A 23,363-nucleotide genomic window follows, 5' to 3' on the forward strand; every position below is an offset into this window, starting at 1 on the left:
AATTTGTGCTACTGTTCAGAAACAAGGTTCCAGAATGTTATTGAATTTCAGCGAAACAAAAAGAAAAGAAATTTAATCAGGCCTCACAGCTGCTGAAAGCACCCAGCTTTTGATTCCCCTGCGCTGGCCTTGGGTCTATTTAAATATTTAATTAGAATGGGACTAATTACTGATTTAACCGAGAAGCTTGGTGGACAGTGATGGTTACGCTCAGAAGAGCACGCAGACGTAGGATCTACCAGGTGTAGGATCACAACATCCGCGTACAGAGTTGCACACTTTTCTCTGGACAAAAGGAACTTCTATTTGCCAGACACCCCAAAAAAAAAAAAAATTTCACACTCAGACCTCATAATTATTGTGTATGAGATGTGAAGTTTTCTCCCATGATTTATGTTTATGTCAGTGTAAGTTTCAAATGTATGATACAAAGCTGGGAGTTCCTGTGTGGATGAACGATTTTGGTTTCAGTTGCTGAAACGAGAACAGCCAAACTCACAAGCTGTAAATGCAGTGTTCAAGTACAATATTGAACAAGGTTGCAACAGTGCCCTTGATTGAGTCTTAAACTCGTATCCATCTGACCCTCATCTCTTATTGCTACACAAGCGTGTGTCGATTAACTTTCCGCTCAATTGTAATATCAGTTCAAACAGAAAACAAAAAGGCAGTGTTGGGTTTTTAATGTAAGCCAAAATTACAGCAGTGTAGATCCGTGTATGAATCGGGTAGAGAAACTGGAGCCAAATATAAGAATTGTTAAGCAGCTTTGTGCCTGTGTGGTTAGCCAAGAATGACTTTCAAGGAAAGAAATTATAGGGGTTCCACGTCAGGATTTTCCCTTTAAAATTGCCTTCGGAGCTACTAATAAGCACGGGCCACTGCTATTATGAGTAAGGGGAGGCGTCAGATCAACCACCGAGAATGTGGGCGTGGTCAAATGTTCCCGTGAGTTTGACTTTTTCCTCCGCTCCTGCCGAGTAACATGTCGCCCCGTTTAATAAAGAGACTATTTAGCAAGGTTTTAATTCCCCGTAGGCTACTCTCCGTACTTCGCCAAATTTGACTAAATGTTGAAACGAGACCTGTTTCAACAGCCTTCATACCCAATGGTCTGGCCAAACAAACAAATAAATACATAAATAAACAAATAAAGGTATGATCAGTATAATCTAAATAAATAAATGTTTCGCTATTTCTCTTGTCATATAGTGAAAAGGCACGTCAGAAAAAAAGCACGTCAGACATATCTAGACGTAGCCAATGTCATCCATGAAATAATTCCTAAGCGATTTTAATTAATCATGGGGGGAAACAGATATCAGGTAGACAACCTAAGGTATCACTGGTTCTAATCAGCTCAGATTGATTGCTTCGTTTACCTGTGTTCTTTCCTGCTTACGAACCAGTTTAGGGCGTTGCCATTTTAAATCTTTCTTGGGATCTCCCAGACTCAATTACGGCAGTGCGTGTGGGAATCGAGCGAGGACTATGTTGTGCTGCGTTTCACTCTCCACAACTATTGGTAGAAAGCGATACGACCTGCGAGAGTGCTACAGCGTGCTAGCGAGCAAAAAAGTGTTTAGTTTATTAGGGTAAAAGCACTGCAAACGAACAGTAATGTTAAATTGCACTAGTCTGTGGGCAACCGGAGTTCGGGATAAGCGTGGTGCAATCGTAAATGCAGAATGATTTCTGTCTCCATACGTATTTATTATAACAGATGAACTATTTACGGAACGGTATTACCCAAGAGGGAAAACCCGGCGCAAACAACTCGGCGGAGGCTGAATGTTGAAGAAGATGAGGACTTTCTTTTTTCCCTTCAAAAAATTAAGGCGAAATGTCAAGTATCTTCTTTTTGTCGCCGTGTTAATGACTGGAGTTTTGGCTGCCTATCTAGAATTTGTTGCAACAACGAATACCTGGAACGACAACATCCGTAAGTAGCAACTGGTCTTTGATAGTGTAATTCCGCTGTTGCCGGAGTTATCGCACAACTGTTGCTTTCGTGTCGCTAGCAAAAGGTGTTCGTAGGTTACTATATTAGCCAGTTAGCAATTGCCTTGTTTACTGACCCACGCTTGCAGTAGCCTAGTCAGCTGGTGGTAGCCTATAGCCTACTTGCCGTCTGGCCCTAAGCCTTAAAAAGATCGTGAACAGTGATTTGATATTTGATTGCAGATCAATGTGGACATTCATTTTCGATACTGGAAATCACGTGGGTGAAAAAGTTTATATAGGCAACCAAATTAAACGCTTTCGTAAGTTGTATAAATGAAAGCCGGTCAAATCTCCCTGCCATTAAAACCTGAAGTATATAACTTTTAATGTCCTAAAACGTGTACATTTCAGAGCTTCCGCAGTGCCTATATTGTCGCAATACGACGGGGAGTTAATAAAATTGACTCATTTACAGTTTGAGTGTAACTAGCATATTTATGTCCGTGCACAAAATCTTGCTAGTAATTGCTTCAGGTCAGGTGCGTAAGAGCGTCTGCTATATGCTAGTAAAGTCAGGCGAGCCCAAGGCTTATCGGTCAACTAGCTGAGGATTTGACCCTCTGTCATGGTGTTAATTTATTTTCTGAAGGCATCGTCTAAATGAGATTGTGTTGCAGTTTTTGTTTCATTTTGGCTGCTCATAGTAGACTGTGTAGACTTGTTGCCGTGACCCTCTTGACCAGGTGGACCTCATGGTGTTGTCAAAATGATAGAACATAGCTCTGCAGTATTGAGGTGCTAGGCTATATGACCTGTACACATTGGTTGTTCCTTACTGTGTGTTCAAATGTACAATGCAGCTATGTTCTGTCCTACCAGTTCTTATATTAAAGTGTCTGTATTTCACTGGAAATTAATAGGGTTAGGTTTAGGGTTATGGATGATTCATTTATATTTGTTATGTGTTGAAAAGGAACCCATTTGTCCCCACCCAAGGGGGAAACTGAGTAGCCTAAGTGATCTGCAGAAAGACTGGAAAAAAATTCAGTTTTTAAATGAGTCTGTATTTTTCCCCCCTCTCCCTGGCAGTACCTGCCTAAAAACTAGATGAAATTGTATTTTTTGTAAAATCTGAACATTTTTGACTACTCTGAATACAGGTATCAACCGGTAAATACAGGTATCAACCGGTGTTCATATCTATTTTAAGAGCAGTCTCTTTAATGACTAAATTATAGTAGTTCACTTTCAAGAGATTTCTATTACACGTTGTGCTTGCTTATTATGTAATTTTCTTGTAAAGTGTGTGTTGCTCTCTTGTATGTTTCTCTTGGGGAAAAAAAGTTTGTGTGTTTTCAGTAACAGGTTGTTATAGCTTTAATTTAATTATTTAAAATACAGACAGGTCCTTCTTATGAAGCTACCTTTGGGGAAATTGTGTCATGTCAATCCTGATTTCTTGTGGCTTTTGACGCAAGCTTATCAGTTTAATCATTTGATTCTGCCACACTTCTGGCGTATGGCTTTGGGCTTCATGCTGTGAAAACTTGCCCGTGAAGAAACCCCTGTCTCATCATGCCCAGAACTGCCAACTGACATGTACGCGTTGATTAATTGGGGAAACAGGCCTACTACTGCACTTTTAATCTTAAATGAATTAATGGCAATTTCCCTGTAGGTATTCATTTTTTATAGGATTGTTTCTGTTCACTTGTGATTTAAAGTTAGCTACTAGTGTTCTGTGTCAGGTGAACATTCAACCCACACTTGTTAGCTAGCTGAACCCAAGACATCACCAGTGCAGACGAGGAGGAGGAAAGCGACTCTGCTTCTGTGTGTGACCAGCTAGCTGACACTGGTTACCTGTAGTTCTGATATAGGCTAAACCTGTGTTTGGTTGGTAACCTGTAGCCTTACTGTGATGGCAACTGCAAGCTAATTTGAAAGTGAGTTGCTCTTTCATGCATTTATATCTTTAGCTGATGTAGAGTTGTGATTGGATTCTATGACGAAAAGCGTCTTTATTTGTGTTTCCAAGTTCGATGGCTACCAAGTTGGTTAGCTAGCCATTAGTCTGTGCTAAAGTCGTATGGATACACAGGCAACAAACAGCGTACAAAACCATGGTGCTAAATTCTCACATTACTGTACTCTCCACAGAAACAGTAGTACTAATGGCATTAGCAGGTTGCCGTTGACAAAGCACACGTTTTAGCTGTGTTAGTGGTGCGTCACTGTGTTCTGGGAGTGTTGGAAGTTTTGTGTCAGCCCAAATATAACATGCTTTTGTGGAAAAGTGGATTTGAGGACGATCGTTGATGTGCAGTGCCATTGTCGCCTAATTAAGGAGTTCCGCTGCAAGGTGTTTGTGCCAGCACGGCCGGTGAAGTATCAGTTATTAATATTGGCCCAGAATTTTCCGTGTTGTGCATTCCTAATGAAACCAAGTGCTTAATTTTTAATGAGGTTTAAGCGTGTCGTTTTCTCTTCCTTTACGGCATCAGGGATGCATCAATGCATCGCCTCTCTGGCGCATGTATGTTGCTTCATCATGTCAACCTAATCATGCCATAATCAGATGCCATATGCCAAATATCAAAATCAGGAAAGTGCTATGATGATGACATTTGGCTGTTCCTGGGCAGTAGTTATCATGCATCCATTCTTTTGCCTGCTTGTCATTGACTCCTGCCAGCCAGTGCAGTTAAACAGGCACTGCGTGTAACATTGAAGGCTGGTGTTTCATCATGGAATTTAGTGAGGCAGGCATTTGCAAATCTGATTTAAGCCACAGGGAATAGTATAATATGTATCCAATTATATCCTGGGATTTGCTTTGGCAATGAAGGGGCACGCAGAAAATCTTCACTATGGTTACCTGCCCTTCTTACAAGGTACTGTCGTACATAACCCGTCAGACCTCACCAGGAGGAGGTGTGTCTGTGGCAGCAGTGGAGTGTGTTAGTTAACCCTTTGAAGAGTAGGTTTTTTGGAGTGTTTTTTTTTCTTCTTCCAGAAATTCTGTGTTCTGTGTTCTAGAACCCTGCTTTCAAATTACCATTGTGCATCAGCATTAGAATGCTCAGTTATGAACATTATGATCGCACTTTTGGGATCGTGCACTTCAAACGGTGAAGGAAATGACCCTGGAACTTACGAGGCTGCGGTTTTAAATTTACACCCGCAGAGTAGCTGCTGTTGGACCTACAGTATGTGTACGCCATTTCACCTGCATTGCCTTTGAAAATAATCTAGCGGTAAAAGTGCGTAATATGTAAAAAAAAAAAAAAAAAAATTTTTATAATGGAATGTGTGTTATGCTGCTTCTCTTAGTTTATTTAAGTTTTAGGTAGAGGGTTAAAAGGACAACTGAGGTGTGGTTTGTGATGGGACTGAGACGGATTTCGCTATTCCCGAGCCAACGCATAAACATAAGTTTCCTGTTTCTCGGCTTTATTAAGGTCAGTCGTTTCTCAGCACAGACAGGTCTGCGGTGTTTTTATTGTACAGGTTGACTTGTCTTGGGCTTTTGTTCCCCACCTTTCCAAAGGCCCATTGTGAATTCCTGTGTGCTCGTCTGCTTCCTACTGGAAGTCTATTCATCCACGGCGCACCTGATGCTGCCACTGACTTGTCTTTTGTCTGACACTTGCTTTTGTCTTCCTCTGGAGTTGTTATGTGGGTGTTTGATTCCTGGCTTCAGGTCGTTCAGTTTGCAAGAGCCAAACTGAGGACACTCTCCCTGTGCCCCCCCCAATCCCACCAACACTACCACCGCATGTCACCGCCGTCATTTAAATTTGTTCGATTTTCTCTGAGCAAACAACATGTCCTCACCTAACTGTCTTACCTTGGGGGAGATGGGGGTGTGAATCTTCACATTGCCCTGTGAGCTCTGTACTTTCGAGGTGGTTTGTGGTCCCCATGGTTCTCAAGGAACAGCTGGGGACACTGACCTGAATTACCCAGCCATGTGCCTGCACTGTTCAGGGTAGCAAAGTGCACGTTTGATGAGACTAATATAATTCTGAAGTCATTTTATTTGCTCTTTAGTGACCATCCAGTAGGGAACTCAAGACATAACCTAGAATAGTACTGGGCCTTTAGTAGATGTTCAACATGTGAATTGCAGTAATAAAATGTCCATTTTGTAAAAACTATGCTCTCTGCGAGCAGTTTTCAGGTCAATGTCTTGTTTTTTTTTGCAAATGGTTAACAGGGCACATTCAGTGCTTCTTGAATGTGAAGGAAATGGCAATAAAAAAAAATTGCACGTTGAGCCTGCGATGGCCCCTGTCCTGTTCGGAGCTGCACGGAAAAGTTAAGAGTAGCCCGCCCTTTTCCCCCGTCAAATCCCACCCCGCACCAGACTCGAATATCGAATTATTCATCGCTCATCGTTACGGTACGCGCGTGGTGAAGACCGTGAGGCGGTAGCGCGCGGAGAATTCCGGAAGCGCCGCTGGACTGCAGATGGCGGAATGGCGCAGTGCGGAAAATTGGTGTTATTTTGCAGGTGCTAACCTGCCAGGCTGTGTGGGGAGAGAACCCAACGGAATAAGAGTGGGGACAAAAATAGGTGTTCCCTCGTGTGTCTAACCAGCGCTGCAGCAGCCGCCTTTGCCACACTGCATACTGTAAGTAGGGTGACTAAGGAGTGGAGGTCCCCTTTCTGACTCAGTGATAACGGGCCTACTTTACCCTGAGAGGGCCGGTGTCATGCCCAGAAAGCAGTTTGACTGTATCTACAAAAGGTGTGAATGCAGAGATACAGCCCCCGACATTTTTCTGAGAAAAAAAAAAAAAGACTTGTTGTCGGTTTCTACTGCTGCCTTTTGTAATACGCAACACTGCTGCTGCTGTTGCTACTGCTGCGATTCAGCAAATATCAATATGTTGGATGTGCAGCTTGCATTAAAGCTTACCAAAATGGGGCCAAATAGCTTTTCCTGTTGTTCAATTATGAGTCTTCTGACTGTACCACTGCAGTGTTTTATCACATTATGCATAAGGAAATAACAATGGAGCCGTACGAAGCCGCAGCAGACAGGAGGTCTTATTAAATTAGCTCGGTGACTTAATTAAAGCCACTGGTTCATTTAATGAGTGTCTATGTGTCACACAGGGGCCTGTTTAGTCAGTGGTCATTGCTTTGGAAGCTAGCGCACTGTCTAGGATACCTTAATGTTGAAACCGTTTGGTTACACAATAGCTTGCAGTTGTTGTTTATCTATATTTTATGGAATGCAGTTACACATTACTGCACATATATGGTCCTTCCTTAAAGGGACGGTTCACGTCCTGGGGTTTTCTTTGGCGTTATTGCATTTCTAGTTTATATTTTTCGATTGGCCCCGACAGTTGTGTGTCTGTGTCTGTGTCTGTGTCTGTGTCTGTGTCTGTGCCTGTGCCTGTGCCTGTGCCTGTGCCTGTGCCTGTGCCTGTGCCTGTGTCTGTGTCTGTGTCTGTGTCTGTGTCTGTGTCTGTGTCTGTGCCTGTGCCTGTGCCTGTGCCTGTGCCTGTGCCTGTGCCTGTGTCTGTGTCTGTGCCTGTGTCTGTCTCTCTCTCTCTCGATCTGCTGGCTTTACATTGGCCGGTATGGGGGTTTATGGTGTACAACGTTGCAGTACACTTCCGGTTAGTTCAAAGCAAGTTGTACAATGATGTAATGCATCCAGAGGTTTTAGTTCATACATAATCCAATTATTCTTCTGGGATTAATTTGTTTCATAGACTATGCTTTTGTGAAAGCATACTGTGTGGAATCCAAACAGACTAGTTTGGGCTTTTCTTTGCTGTCTTTTGTAATCACTCTTTGGATCCTCCGAGAAGAACAGTTGGAAGGAATAAATGTCTTGTTTCATTAAAGCAGTAATTTGCAGTTGTTTTTAAAAATCGATTTTGTGCTCAACAGCAGAATGACTATCTTGGAAAAGTACTTACAATGTCCGTGCAGCAATTTGAAAATGAATACCCACAACAAATTTACCGTCAGAAACAATTTATTTCAACCCTTAATTCATCCTTATTGTTGTGATTAGAGCTATGATGCTTGTGTCTCATTGACTGAATGTTGCAGATCTGGAAAAGGGTTTGTAGTCCAATAGTCATGCAAAGGGCTGCAGATATCGGCATGGACATGAAATACGCAGTCCAGTGCATTCTGCTGTATGTGTGGCTACTGGGGATGTGTGAAATCTAGAACACAATTTGATTTTCTTGAAATCGTTTGTGTGTGTGGGCAGGGATGAAGGAAGAAATGTTCTTCCTGTTAACCTGGGACATCAGACTTGCGTTCTCTCAGTGGTTCTGCAATGCAGCGGCAATGTTATTTCATTGACAAAACATTCCAGTAGCATCGTGAGGACATCTTGTGTTTAGCTGGGTAATAGCTGCAGGTAGGCCTAGCTCTTGATGCCCCTCCCCCACCACTGATCCTCCCTCCACACACCAGCCTAATCAGCCTCTGAGGGGTTCGAATGGACCGTAGGTACTGTAGGAATGGTTTCAAGTACTTTGGACGGCATCCAGATGTTGCTAGACCTGTCATGTCTGTGGTGGTTTTTGATGGCAGACAGATTAATTTCCTATTATTGCATTGCAACAGTCATTGTCTCCATTCAACAGTGTGCCCATGCAAGGCTTGAGTTGGCAATGTGAGAGATCAGTGGAGTGTAACGTGGCACACTTGTTGGCCACAAACCCCAACCCCCCCCCCCCCAGAATCTCAGTTTCAAACGTCTTTGCAAACGAAGGACTTTGAAAACTTTGAAAACCATTGCCTTCAAGTCCACTTCTGTTACGGTTTCTTTTGAAAGCATCCCTCTGGAGATGTGTGTTGAACACCAGAGCGGTGGCCATTATACTTTCCCCTAGAGGTAACGGGATACCTTCCCTAGTCTCAGAAGCAGTCATGTGGTTTCTGGACTTTTCAAACGTGCAATTATCGTGGAACAGAGCAGGGCTGCGAGGGTCATCCTTGAGATGATTACAGGCCAGGACCTTCAGATCCCTTGTCGGCACCTGAGAGGGCCAGTTTTGGGAGCTCTCATTAAGATGTAATGAACTCCACCCATGGGCTTACCTTGTCTTTGTTCCACCTTGTGAGTTATGGGTGAGGTGAACGGTTTCAGAAGTTATGCATGCCTGCACAATCTAGTGAAGCTTTGCTCACCTCTAAATGTTCAACTCACTGTTTGACGTCAGAAGTATGCTTCTTGGCCTTAGCTGTTGACCAAGCATAACTTTGTCTCCGTATATATGTTTCCTAAATAATAACTTGTGTTATTCTAAGTAATGTGTCCTGCTTCGGTCTACTTTGATGAATGACTTTTTTATATTTTCTTTGACCGAGAAAAATATGTTTTGCCAGCTGACTTGAGTTTATGACTTGCATCGCTATGGATCCATTATATCCAGAATGTGACATTCCATCACTGTGAAACTCGCGTTGCAACGGCTAATAATTCAGTAAATAACTAGGCTGTGTCAAGCTGCGGCAGTGGTAATCATCCCTGTTCCTGGAAATCTACCGTCTTGAAAGCTCTCAATTTCATAGCAACGAGATCTCTGGCTGATGAATGCGGTACGCTTTGTTGGGGTTGGTATGAAAACACCTAGAGGACGGTAGATCTCCAGGAACAGGGTTTGTTACCGTAGAGCTGTGGGATGGAACGGGAGGTGAAATTCTTGTCTGCGCGTTTTGGTCACATGACCAGCAGTGTGGTGTAATGTAGAGCAGCGGGTAATCCTGGTCCTACTGTGCAGGCGATCGTCAGAGCGCCTAATTGCTATTATTAGACATAACAAACGCGGGTTGCCATGGGTGTACATTTTCATACAGAGTCCCACGAAAGCATTCAGGGCCTGTGGCAGTTAGGGAATGCGCTTTACTCTCTCAGGGCGTGCATGCGCCATCAAACAGTCAACTCTTGGGCCCCGTCGCTGCTGCTTTCGTCTGCATGGTTGTCGTGACGACGTTGAGAAAAGGAGGGGGGCGGCAGGGGGAAATCCTTCTGTAATATAAGGGCTCTGGTAAATGTAGACTGTGAGTTGCTTTAGGTGTCAGTGACGGCGGAATGAGCGATGCCCTGGTGAGGGCCTCCCCTTGGCCCCCTGGAGGAGCGCGCGCCCAATAACTCATCTCCCGCGCGCAGCCCCAGCGTGCTCGACTCGCTCTCTCTCGGCTAAATGAGCGCTTTGTTTCCCCCGTCTCCCCGGCCCCTCAGAAGCACAGGGGACGGTAATGAGTGGAAATGGGTCGGGGCTCTGCCGGTAGTAACAGTTGACAGGAATTGGAGCTCTGGTTTTGAAACCCTTCGGTTGTCCGGATGGTACTTTGGCACTGCGGGGGGGGGGGGGGGGGGCTGTCACCACTGTGAAATTTGGGTGAACAAATGAGAATAATCTGAATCGCTGTGGTGAACTTTTTTTTTTTTGTGGGTGGGGGGGGGGGGTGGTGGTAATTACTGTAATTATCGTAGCAACCTATTTAAACTTCAGCTTCCCCTGTAATCTGTTTCTAAGCAATTATGTATGGTGCCAGTATACGGACCTACTTTCAGTCTTATTGAAGCAATTTTTTTGGGCTATGTAGCCTATTGACTGCTGGACATTACTCACTGAACACTATTCATTAGATTACTGCTCGAGCAGGAACTTTCTTAAAGAAACAGCATTTTATTGAATTGATAAAAAAGACACTTTATTCTTGCAATGCTCCTGAAGTAAATTACTTAAGATGTCTCCATTAATATAGAATAAATAAAAATAGTTAGGCCTATAAGCCTAAACATTGATCAAAAGGAAAGCTATGCTGTAGTGTTACAGGATGTTGCCTATTGGTACATTTAGGCGGCTTCCTTGAGGTTCCAAGCAGATAAGAACATGATCGGGTCTCGGGTAAAACAAAACCGGACTCTACTGCATATTCTGGAGTACGGAGTTAACGTACGCTATAACTCCTGGCAAGAGGGGGAGAAGGATGGGGGGGGGGCATATGCACAACACAGCACCTTGTAGAGAATGCATAGACAGAAGCAGATGGCACTGCTGTTGTTCTTCATTCAATAATTAAAATCCCGCAAACGTTTCCATGGCGATGGAAATTTAACTGCATGATATTTCATAGCCGCCTGTATATGACAGTTGTATGGTGCTCACGACGGCCCCTGATGCACAGTGCATGGGGGTTTGTGTCTGGGGAGCTGCAGCGATGGATTCTGTGTGGGCCACCGCAATGGTTCCTCTTTAGCCAAGCGCTTCAGCCTTTCAGGTGTGAGGTCACAAATGTGTGATTAGAACGTTCTTAACTGAACATTCTAACGCTGATGTCACAATCACTGCTGGTGATTTGAAAGCAGTGGAGTTCCAGAACTCTGACTTAGAATTTTGAAAAAAAAAACAAAAAAAAAACTGATCAGTCTGTGTCCTAGTGGATTTTTTTTAATGATCCTGTAAGGGTTTTCAGAGTGGAATTCCCTCCGTAAATAAAATAATTCTACTATGATGATCACTATTATTTAAGTGTCACAACTACAATTACAACAACCGCTAATAATGTAATGATCATCATAATAATGGGTATGAATACAGTTGTGACCCAACGCTTCTTGCAGTCAGTATTTCTGGTAGTTTGAGTTCGTGTCTCCTCCCCAGTCACTCCTGTGATTTTTAGCCTGCTCGATCGTGCCTCATTACTGTTTTACTATCGCATGTACGCGTAAGGTGATCCTTTCACTGGAGCCGTGGTATACTGTCAGCGAGAAGCGGAGATACCAGTCTGTTGCAGACGATCCCATTCTCCCGGGAAACGATACCGTCGGCGCTCACTTCCCCTTCCTGAAACCTGTCCGCCCTGGTCCTCTGCCTTCGCTGCAGCGGCGGGGCCGAAAAAAACAAATTTCACACCCCCCTCCCCCCCTTGTGTTTCATTTGCTGTGGAACAGGCCTTTGAGTTGGTATTTCTTCTGAGCGTCTGTCAGAGGAAATGGTTCTGTTCCCGAATGTTTGACGGGTGAGTGATGGGTGAATGACGGGCCTGTGTGTCTTTGGCCTCCTGCACGCACGCTTTTCACCGCGCAGGTGGAGGAGGAAACACTCTTTTCGTGGCGCAGGTGGAGGAGGAATCTGCTCTGTGCCGAAAGGTGAAATCGCAATCGGGCTTAAAGCCGGTATGAAACAGGAAGACTCAGTCCGCACACTTCGTGCTCTAAAACAATGCAGCAGATCCTGTTCTGCTATAGGCCAGACCCTGCGGGTGTGGGGGGGGCATGAGGGGGGGTGGTATTGTGCCCCTCTGTCAGCACACACCCTCCCCCCCCCCTCCCCCGATGGGGCCCCCAGCTGGAGACAGCAGCTGCTCTGGGGATAACAGACAGGGCTGTGTGTGTGTGTGTGTGTGAGTGTGGTGTGGTGTGGTGTATGTGTGTGTGGTGTGTTTTTGTGGTGTTTGTGTGTCCTCATGAGTCTGCACATTCTCTGCCTGTGGCCTGTGGCCTGTGAGGTGTTGGGATTGAGGGGGTTACCGGAAGTGCATAAGAACAAAGAGGATGGAATAATGTGAAACACTCACCCTTTCATTGTGAAAGGGTGAGTGTTTCACATTTTTGGATGTGGACATCCTTTTGGATTTTAACAAGATTTGATATGGAAATCCTGAGAGTTTCAGCGAATTGTAGTGCAACAGCTGAAAGAGTTGCATATAAATGAGATGTGATCTCTTTTAGTAATGATAATCATAATTATTCTAAATATTATAAATCCCTCCCATTCACTGGGGGGCACTAGCGCTGTCTGCACCTCAAACTGAGAGGCTGCTGAGACAGCCAGCACTTTCACGGTTCGGATACGGTGCCAGGCCATGGGGCCCGTCCATGCCATGGAACGGTGCCTTAACGGGATGAGTCACCCAACAGCCCGGGTCATCCATGTTTTAACTGCTGGCTTAACTTTTCTGCACCTGATCCACCACTGAGAAAATGGGTCATATCTGGCTATGGTTGATCAGGTACTGCTACATACCAGGGCGTCCATCTTTGTCATGTGTTTTTCCCCTAAACTACACGGGGAGTGTCTACAGAGGCTTGTGCTGGCAGCCTGGGGCTATGGACTGCCAAATGGCAGGAATCTTGCCTTGAAGCACATTGGTCACATTCCGGGGGAACTGACGAATACAAATGAAGAAGTACAGCTGTTCTCTGGGAGGAGGGTGGCCACACTCCTGAATAGCGTCTTGATATTCAAGCATCGCTTGGCGTTTCCATTTCCTATTCGTCAGTTCCTCTGGAATGTGACCCAGAAAGGTTTAATCGTGTTTCCCTGCAACGGTAGAATGATGTTTAGTTCTGGTGATTGAAGGCTTTTGACTTCATCCTGGAATTCATGCAACCGCTCTTGGAAATGGTTTAGCAGGGTGTATGGGGTGTTATGATCTTGGAATATGGTGACTTTATGACAGAGCAGTGTTTGCACCATAGGATGCACCTGGTCTTGTAAAATGACTACAAGGTCTGTTTTTTTTGCCATTATACAACCACGCAGAGTAAACTTTGGAGCCAATTACTCCCATAAAATGGCCGCCCGAACTTTACAGATCTGCCACAATGTTTAACAGGTGGCAACGGCCATTGTGTTTTGAAGGTTTCCTTCGGCTTTCTTCAAATGTAAACCTGTCCAGATGTAGGGGGGGGAAAAAAAGAGTCAAATAAAACTCAGCAGACCATATTGCCTTCTTTCCGTTCGGTTGGGGTCAAGGTTTCGGGTTCCTTATCAGGGTGTGTCTTTGTGCTTTAGCCTTGAGATCATGGAGTTTCTGACTGGCAGCTCTGCCATAAATACCAGCTCTGTGAAGCTGATGACTTACAGCTTTTCTTCAGACTGGGTCACAGAGGCACTGGTTCAGTTCCGTGGTCATTATTGAGGCCGTGATTTTGGGGCATTTTGCTGCTGTCCTGTCTAGTGTCTGTCTGTCTGTCCCTGTCAATGCGTTTTTGGCTATTCCTCTTTGCCGGTGCACTGTGTTCATATTTGCCATAGGCTGTCATATTTTTCCACACTCTTCAACCCCCTTGCCACGTTAAATAATGTTGCAGCTTTTGTGATTGAGGCACCGGCAATTCGGGCTACGATTTGGCCTCTTTGGAACTCTTGTTGCTTGTCGTGTGCCACTTTGCCAACTCTCATATCAAAGTGCAGATTGTGAGGCCTCTTTTATAGCTGACACACCTCTTACAATTATATAATTATGTTGATTTTGGTTAACGCTACTGTTTTGCACAGAGGGAAACAGCAGCAGTTATGTGCCAAGTTTAATGGCTTTCTTGCCCAGCTGAGAAGTCTGTAGCCTCTGAAGCAAAACATTATTGACCACATAAACAGATGACCACAACTAGTATTTCAACATACTGTAATCCCCATGGGAATTTCAAATGAGGAAGTATGTAGTAGCGTCATCTACGGCTGGATGAGCCCTTAAGTCCATGATGACGAACCAAAAGCACTGACCACCATACCACCTTTGACGCCAGTCGAATTGAGTAAGGCATTTTAAGTATGATGTGCCTGAATCACAGGAAACTGGGAGTTGGAGGAAGTGAGGCATATCACCGATAAGGGTAAAGGTGATTTATACTAATGGCATGCACGGTGTGTTCATTTCCGTGGAAAAATGGACCATTTGAGCCGCATTGGTGTGTAGATACATTTGGCCTCAGAGGCATCGGATTTGAGTTTAAAGTTGTGCGTGTCATTCTGGCATGGAGTGCCCCTTTAATGTTTGAGAACCCGCTGGTCCCAGATTAGTAAGTGGCACGAGTCTCAATTTCGGCTGTGTCTGAACCTGTGCTGGTGAACATGTACATGTGGCATTAAAGCTTCAGTTTGGTCTAAAAAATGAGCTTCATTTCTCTTTATTTTTTTTACCAATAATTCCACAAGCCTTTAACTTAGTCATTGTGTACACTTATTTCCTCCACAGTGTTATTAGTTCTGCTCTCATTGGAATCAAGGTTGTTCTGGAAGTCATGGAATAAAAGATACGATAAAAGGGCACAGTATGTTTTTTTTTCATACCTTGTATCTTTCCTTCCATCATATTTCCTTCTATCACTTTGTACTTCTCTTTCACCATATGAAAAATCACTGCTTGTGGCATGTATGGATAAGAGCGTCTGCCAAATGCCTGTAATGTAATGTGGTTTACTGGATAGTAATGTGTAGGTAAACGCACAACGGGATAGCTGCTTGTTGTAGCTGTTTGAATATGCAGAATATTTCCCCCCATCTCTCAGACTCCCAAAGGGAATAAATGCAATAAACAGGTACGATAAAACAAACTGTCTTCATTTCTACATTTTGTCATGAAACACTTGGATATTCTTGGATGTGTTCCAATTAAAAATAAAAAAGCACTATGGAAGAACACTGCCTGAACTTAAAAGTATGATGCCGGTCTTGTGTTTTTGATTATCAAAAAAAAAAAGTTTTTATTATGACTATCATATTGACAAAAGTTTGCTCTGGGGCTAATTTGACATTTTTATTTGCATGCCTTTATTTACACTTTCGGTGTTTTGAATTTCTGAAGTGAGCCGTTCACATGTAACCTTTCAGGAAGCGGTCCTGCTGAACGACGAACCCGTTTCTGAGTGGCATTCCAGTGCCGTGGTGTGGGGTGGCTCGTCTGTCTAACAAAGACAGAGGGCTCGACACAATGCGCTTGAACTCAGAAACCCATTTTCGCTCAGGACTGCGTGCTTTGTCCTCTGCGGAAACGAGGATCGTCAGCAGGTTGGGCCGTTTTCTTTCTTCCTGTGTACTCAACCTAATGGAAACCATTATATTCAACATTCGCTGTTGCCACAGCACGATCTTGTGTTCCTCGAACTCTAGAAGGTGACTGTTTGCAGAGTTACACAGGTGGGTCCCTTTGAATGGTAGGAATGTAGGGGTGGCATTTTGCTCACAGACACATGAGTATATAAACAGTACTCATGGAGGGGTGTGATAAATACATAGGAAAACCATAGGAGGCCTTTCCTTTTTTCAGTAAAACCCTTTACGTACCAGAAGGGGTGAACATACTTTGTCAGTCCGACCAGCATCTGCAGCTAAGATCAAGAACCTACAGCACCCCCCTCCCCCTCCCGTCAGATTTCTAAGATAATGACAGGCTTCTAGGGATTGCCCCTCCTCTTTTGACCCCCCCCCCCCCCACACCGTTCCTTGACCGTATGTGCCCGCTGAGGTGGCCTGATGGAAGCTGTAAGCCAGACTATGGAGGCTGTGGGATGTGTTTTAACGGGCTCCCATCAGCCCCTCTGCTAAACCGGAGTCTTTCGTGCTCTCTGATTGGTCAGGCTAGCAGTCGGCGTAGCCATGTTTACAGAAGGTTTACAGAAGGAGCGAGGTGTTATTGTAGCATTAGCGCCCAGGGGAATTTATTGGAAAGACTTGCGCCTGAGGCACGTCTGTTTTCAAAAAGAATATTCTACACGGGGTGTGCGGGAGTAAAGAAACTGGGCTGGGCAGTAATTAGAGCAGTGCCCCTACTATGAAAGCCCTGTCTGTAGTGTGTTAGAAATGCTGATAGATGCTACCTGTGGCTGGTGTTGCCCGATTTGCTTCAGTGCCAACTCTGTTTATTAAAAAAAATATATAGTGAATCTGTACATGAAATGCAATGCCAGTCCACGGCACATGAATAGTCATTGTGTACTGGGAGGAGGATACTCACATTGATTTCAGCACCTGCTGAAAGTTAAATGTTGTTCTGTCTCTTAACAGACTGAACCTATCTAGGTCAGAGCTGCTTTTGTTACAATAGGAAAAAAACCACTGAGCTCCATGTTTTCAGGATAGCATGCCAATGCATGGAAATGTACTGCCTGTTCTGTCGAACGACTATAGTGTCAGTGCATTTAAACCTGCGACTGACACGAAGTACTAATTTGCCGGCAACCTGGCATAATTTTTTCAGTTAATTTGCCAGCAACCTGTCATGAGATCCTCAGTATTTCATTTACCCTGAACTGAATCTTGACCAAAAGGCTGCAGGTGTTTTCTGTGGTAAAGCTTCAGTAAGATATACTGCGAATCCAAACCACACGAACGTGTTGCCCTGGAACCTGCCAGAACTTCATATTGCGGTTTCTGGCTTGGGCCCAGAACAAAGTGAATACAATGCTTGCCTAATCCTTTGCTAGGGAAACTGCAAACAAAATATATGGCTCAGTTATCTTGAGTTTGATCAACACAAAATGTATTTATATAGGACAGAAACAATGGAATGATTTCATGCAGTGCAATAAAACATGGATCTTACATCATACATATTTACAGTGTTTTGCTCTATTGTGTATGTATGCTCTTCACTCAGTTGTTTAGGCCTTATTTACACTGGTAGGCTAACAAGCTGTGCATTACTTGCTGCTGTGTTGCGAATTCTTGTTGACTATTTTAGTAATTCCATTTTTATCTGCTGGAACCTGGTCAGTGCAGTCGAAGGTGTGCCTGCTAAAATTGGTCCTTATGTGCAAGAAGGTTGTTCTATAAATGCCCAGGCCCAGCTGTTGCCATTTAAGTCCTACAACACAAGGTTTGTGTTGTGAGTTAGTGTTGCGAAGGTTGGGCGTTACTTTTTCAGTACACACTTTTTTTTTTTTTTTTAAATCCTGAGTTTGCCTGCAGTGGCTGTTCGTGAAAAGGGCTTTCGAGTGGCCCCCCCCCCCCCCACTCGCTGCCGTCCCGCTGCAGTTCCGGGGGGTCCTCGGGGCCTAAACGCGCCGCGGGGCGAGAACACGAGACTCGTCGCCATGGCGCTGCGCCCGGCGCCGCGTGCCTCGACAGGCCCGGGGCCTCGCGCCTCGCCGCGTTCCCTACGCCGGAGCTCACGCCCTCATTCGCCGCCTTTTAACTCTGCGTACGCGCCTCGCAGACAGGGGGCCTGGCGCCGCAGAGCTGCGCAGAGCTCTGTGATTGGCTGGTGCAGCTCCGCTGTGTGTGTGTGTGGTGCAGATTAGATTTAGGAGAACTGGAGACGGAAGCGAAGATGGGGGGTGGGGGGATGGTTAAGTGGCAGACGGCTGATTCGGGTACTCGTGTTCCTGGCTTGAATGGTGGAAGGCACCACGACGTTTTTTGCGGTCGGAGTCGGTACCGGGGTTTCCGAAGGCCAGTCCCGGTTCCATTTCGGGCCTCTTCGCTCTGTGGCGCTGTCGGCTGGAACCCGATTCCCATCAGAAACCCTGGAAGCGAATGGTGTCTGACTGAGGTGTCCGGGCCTGGGCGGGGTGGAGTATCCCGATTCGGGCTGGCTTGTGTCCGTGCCTCGGCCAGTTCTTTGGCTTGGGCTACATCAGTCACTCAGGTGCTCCTTTCCTAAAAAATTGTTCTGCCGTTAACGCTTTTGGTCGCTTATTTTGGAAGCACAGGAACGTGTTTTTCTTCAGTTGGCGCGGTGAGAGACGAGCATAGTTTGGAGCGGCAGTTTGCCACAGTAGGCCGAAGGTGCCTGTTGGCCAAGCCTGTGTCGGGTAAATAAAGACTGGTCTCAGTTTAGGAGCTCTGCAGAGCGAGCGGTGTGCCGTAGCCAGGCCGATGTTCTCCACGAGGAGCAGCGCAGAGGAACCCCTCTGCTTTTCGCCTCCCTGTTTCCTGTTACCTCAAATGACTCGTTTTTTTAAGAGCACCATGGATGGGTTTTTTCTTTTTTTTTTTTTTCCCCCCCGATGAAAATGATCACCTTATTTACCCTGTGCAGTGCATTAGAATGTAACTCCGGTTGAAATTAACTTTAGGTCTTACAGGCACAAATGACAAGTATTTGTAAATAAAGCCCTGGGGAACCATACAATGGCGTGTGCTTCCTGTTTAAAAATGTTTTGTGTTGCTTGAAACGGTTGCATTGCCACCGGTGGATTCCTCCTTCAGTTCGTTCAATGGAGCATTTTCCCCGAAGAGTTCAATTCTCTCACAGAACCGTGCGTTCTTTTCATGGAAGTCTGCCGCAAGGTTTACCTAACATTGGCTTCATTTTGGTACAAAATAGTTTGTCTAAGAGCTTCTTTCTTTGCCTTTCAGAGTTCAGTCCTTGGAACGAGGTGAACCCGTACAAGCACGAAGGAGAGAGAGAGGTAAGGACAGCCAGGTCCTGGAGACGGTGGCGTGTGTGATGTTTTGGGAATGCATTTGGCTGTCATCAGGTGCAGTGTCCTTGCCTGCTGTTCTTTCCAAATAATGAGAACTTATCACAAAATATAAACAACAGTAAGGCCTAGATTTAATCAAATGCACTTGGCCAGCTTAAGGACATATGCAATTTAATCAATCAAGATTCGTTATATTTTCTATTGAACTACATTTATTTTCTCTCCGATGCACTCTGCTCTTATAAAGGTTTAAAATCCACATAAAAAAGCTGTGGTCTGACATTTCTGGGTCCTAGGCCAGAGACCGGAGACGGAAGGCTAACTGAGTTTAGCCATTGCATAGAATCTGTTTGTCTGTCCCCAACTTTACAATCCCCCATGGTTCAAAAGGAACATGTCATCAAAGTCATGCTTTTGAAGTGTTTTGCATGGGCTGTAGACTCTTTTGCAGTTCTGTAACATTGTGTGATTTGTGAATTAGTTTGATAAAAGTTTTTAGGTGTAGCTGAGATTTTCTCCCTCTGGAAATGGGTGAATTTTGGAATTTTTTCAACTTGGAATACTGGCCTTGCTTCAGTCGATCGATTATATTTTAATTGCTCATTTAATGTCCCAGTTCCTCTGCAGTTGGGGACCGTCCATGCTTCTATGTAAACAAACCCATAGGCATGGATGACAGGGTCCCAAGCTGTTCAGTTTTAGAATGTAAATTTAAAAACTTTACACTTTTTATAATCTTTACACCAGCTCTCTACGAATCCAGCCATCCAAAATAAACGGGTGCCGTGTATTCTTTGTGCCTCATCTCTACCCCAAGGCGATATCTGAGCGATTATGACAAATGTTGGTTGGACTTTTACCTACTGCCTACTGTACGTTGGGAAAAATCTGAAAGATAAGTTAAGAAAATAAATAATTAACATTCAAACTCAACTTGAAGGGATCTGGGTGGACCCGCTGCTTGCCCTGGGTCGTGCTCATGTTCTGCACTGAATGATGATGCTTTGGTGATGCGTTGGAGGTGGTCAAGCCTCGGAGTTCTGTAGAAAGTTCTAGAAACGGTGCAGTGGCTGCCTGCTGTGAAAGGCTGAAAGCTGTTATTTTGCTTGCTGAGGACGCCTGGGAGTGCAGTTTTCTTTTGGGACGGTTTTTTGTCGGGGAAGAGGCCTGTTTCCGGCAGCGGTACGGGTGGGATGGCTGAACTGTGTGTGTGGTCGGGGTACGCTTCCCACGTGGGCCTTATGGGGAAACGGGCTTCTGGACTGTGGGGCTGACCGACCGACGTCCATTTTGTTTCTCCCTGTGCCTTAGGGTGGTGTTTGAGTGCTGTGAAATGATTCCTGACATTTGTAAGAGCGTGGCAACATTTAAGAGGATGTGGGGTGTATTGTGAGGGGGGGGGTGGCTGGTTGGGGAGTGTTGGGGTGTGGCAGATTAGAAGGCGATGGAGACACATTTGGATGGAGAGTACAGGCAAGAGGGTGGGGACTGATGAGTGTTTGGATGGGTGTGTTATGGTTTGGTGCTGCGTGACTGCAGTTTTGTTTGTTTAATAAAGGGAAATCAAAAGTCAATCTTTGATTTTCTCAGTCTCTCTTCGAGTGAATGGTTCCTTGTTCGCAGAACAAGCGGAGAAGCATTTTCCTAAGCATATACACAGTATTTGAATGTTACCAAACATACTGTTTTACAAACAAAAATATCTCCCTCTCCTTCTGACACATGTGATTATGTGTGGGTGGGTTGCACATACGTCAAGGGGAGCATCATTTATGCGAGTGCTGACCCTAGGCACCTGTGTGGGAACCTCTCAGTTAGACACAGGAACAAGCTGACCCAGGTGGTCAGCCAGGCCAGCAAAGTCATTGGAGACAAACAATTGCAACTCCAGAACCTATACAACCGGTCCATAACCAAAAAGGCAACCCAGGTCTGTAATGACCCCACCCACCTCCCTCACTCATCATTCCAGATGTTGCCATCTGGCAGGAGACTCAGGGTCCCATTAGCCAGGGAAAATGGGTACAAGAAGTCATTTGTGCCCTCTGCTGTGGCCATTCTGAACAGAGACATAATAAAATAACCCTCCCCACTGCCCATGAGCAATGCTGCTGCTGAAAATGTATTTTATGTGTTTTAGCTGCTCTTTACTGTCCGTTTTACACTGTGTTGCCAGAAGGCCGCAGGCAAATTTCCATTTCATGTAAATGTAATGGACAATAAGGTTTTCTTATCTTGCCTTATCTTATCTCTCTGTCTTGCTCTCTCGCTCTCTCTCTCTGACTCTGTATCTCTCCCTCTCTCTGGCTGTCTGTCTCTCTGTCATTCCCTCTCTCTCACTCTCTTTCTCTGTCTCTCTCTCTCTCTCTCTAGTCTGGGCGAGCGCGGGGGAAGGGCAGGCCGTGGGAGTCCAGCTTCGTGCCGCAGCCCTGGAGGCCCGAGGTAAGCACAGAAGGCCCTCCTCTCGCCTCACAGGAACTCCCAAACTCCCCCCCCCCCCTCCCTCCCAGGACGGCACACAAATCACCGGGGCCCCCCGTCGACGGGCCAGGCGGGTGCTTGGCGCCCCGGCTCCTTTCTGTGACCCCCTCGCTGGCGTTTGAAGTGGGAAAATCCACCGGAGCGGAGGACACATGCCGTCTCAAAGCGCCCCCCCCCCCCCCTCGGGGCCAGCTGGAATTCAAATCAAGTCACACGGGCCCATCCCCTTTACTGAGGAATCTGTGGGAAAATGTGGCTGTTCGCTGCTGTATATGCGCAGCGATCGGTTCCAGAGGACCGCTTTTCACGCCGCTAAAATAAGACCGCCGATGTTCCTGAACCCGACGCGCCGCGGAATCCGTCTCCGCGGCAACTCGAAGCTGACTGACTGCGGTGATCGCCGTTAAAAAAAAGACTCTGTGTGACGGCTCGCTTTGCTTCTCAGGTCAAAATGGCTCGTTTCAGGAAGTAATTGCAGTGGGTGGGTGGGGTCTGAGTGACTGAGTGACTGAGTGACTGAGTGACTGAGTGACTGACTGACTGAGTGACTGACTGACTGAGTGACTGACTGACTGACTGACTGACTGACTGACTGACTGACTGACTGACTGACTTTGGGTGGGTGCGGTCTGAGTGAGTGGGTGGGGTAAATAAACAGGGCCACATATAGCCGGGCGTGTGGGAGAGGCCGGCCGCTTGCGGTGGTGCTGCCGTGTCGGTTAACCCGTGCGGCACAGAGAATCTGTCCCAGGCTGGTGTTTACCGGTTTTTTTGGAAACGCCGGGAGCCACAGAAAGGAACTGCACGTGATTCACCAAGTGGGGTGGGTGGGGGGGGGTGCACACTCTGGGACACTGTGACACGGCGTGCCGTCTGAATCATGCAAACTTACACTGTGCTCATCTGCGTACATTTCGGTGTCAGAATGACTATTTTATTATGCCTGAGAGGTCCGATCTCATGTGAAAAGTGCCGGTGTGGGTGCAGGTTTTTGTTCTGGCCCAGCCCTAAGACGCCCGAGGCGCTGATTGAAGACCTGGATTAGTTGACTCGGTTGAGTCATGGTGTTGGGCTGAACCTGCACCCACTTTCAAGCATAAAAATGTTTTTGATTTATGTGTTCGGTCATAACTCAATACCGTTTTTGAGGTTTAAAAAAAAAGTCCTCGTGCGACTGAGTTATGGTGTAGCCTCACATCGTCAACTGCTGCAGCAGAGAAGAAAAAAAAAACTTCCGATTTTTTTGTGCGACCCTCACTCGATCTTGTGTGGCCGATCTAATGGGCCAAACATCGTTTCTCGCTACTCAAACTTTTTACCGTTGCCGTGCTTGTGAAGTGCACTCTGTAACCATGGGCCTGCATGGTTACCTGGCCTGCTTCAGTACTTCCGCGAGTCATTTGTTAACGCAGCGCAGATTGCTCTTGCCGTTCTTTTACAATAAGTATAGCATGAACTGCGTTGTGTGTTTGGTCTCGGTTGGCCTGCCCCTCGCCGCACCTGTTGTTTGGTGACCTCCGTTACCTTGTTTTTACGGCTGCTTAGATTCTCAACCTTCGGTCACGGGACGAGGGAAGCAGCTGAACAGCTCTGGTGTTCAGGGTTGGCATAATTACATTACGTTCATTTGACAGTTGTTCATAGCCGTGAACACATTAAGTCCAGTTCACACAGCACGGTCACAGCGTTGACGGGTTGGCGGATTCCATAGACATTAAAAAAAAAACACACGAGCCTGCTGCTCTGCCTGCTCGTGTTTGAAGCTGCTCGGAGGGATTTTCCTGTCTTTGC

The 23,363-nt window shown here is 45.7% G+C and overlaps 1 protein-coding gene across 1 annotated transcript in view; it reads left to right on the top strand.

Annotated features, from left to right (window-relative positions):
• The first annotated feature begins 1,227 nt into the window (after positions 1 to 1,227).
• The window catches only part of LOC135258835 (beta-1,4-N-acetylgalactosaminyltransferase 3-like), a 47,467-nt gene continuing 25,331 nt past the window's right edge, over positions 1,228 to 23,363 (top strand). The window contains exons 1-3 of the mRNA XM_064342466.1: positions 1,228 to 1,942; positions 19,024 to 19,076; positions 21,465 to 21,533. Coding sequence (XP_064198536.1) covers positions 1,792 to 1,942; positions 19,024 to 19,076; positions 21,465 to 21,533 — 273 coding nt within the window. The 5' untranslated portion in view covers positions 1,228 to 1,791. The remainder of the gene's footprint in view (positions 1,943 to 19,023; positions 19,077 to 21,464; positions 21,534 to 23,363) is intronic.

The sequence above is a fragment of the Anguilla rostrata genome, chromosome 7 (assembly GCF_018555375.3).
Source record: "Anguilla rostrata isolate EN2019 chromosome 7, ASM1855537v3, whole genome shotgun sequence".
In the NCBI taxonomy this organism is placed as follows: domain Eukaryota; kingdom Metazoa; phylum Chordata; class Actinopteri; order Anguilliformes; family Anguillidae; genus Anguilla; species Anguilla rostrata.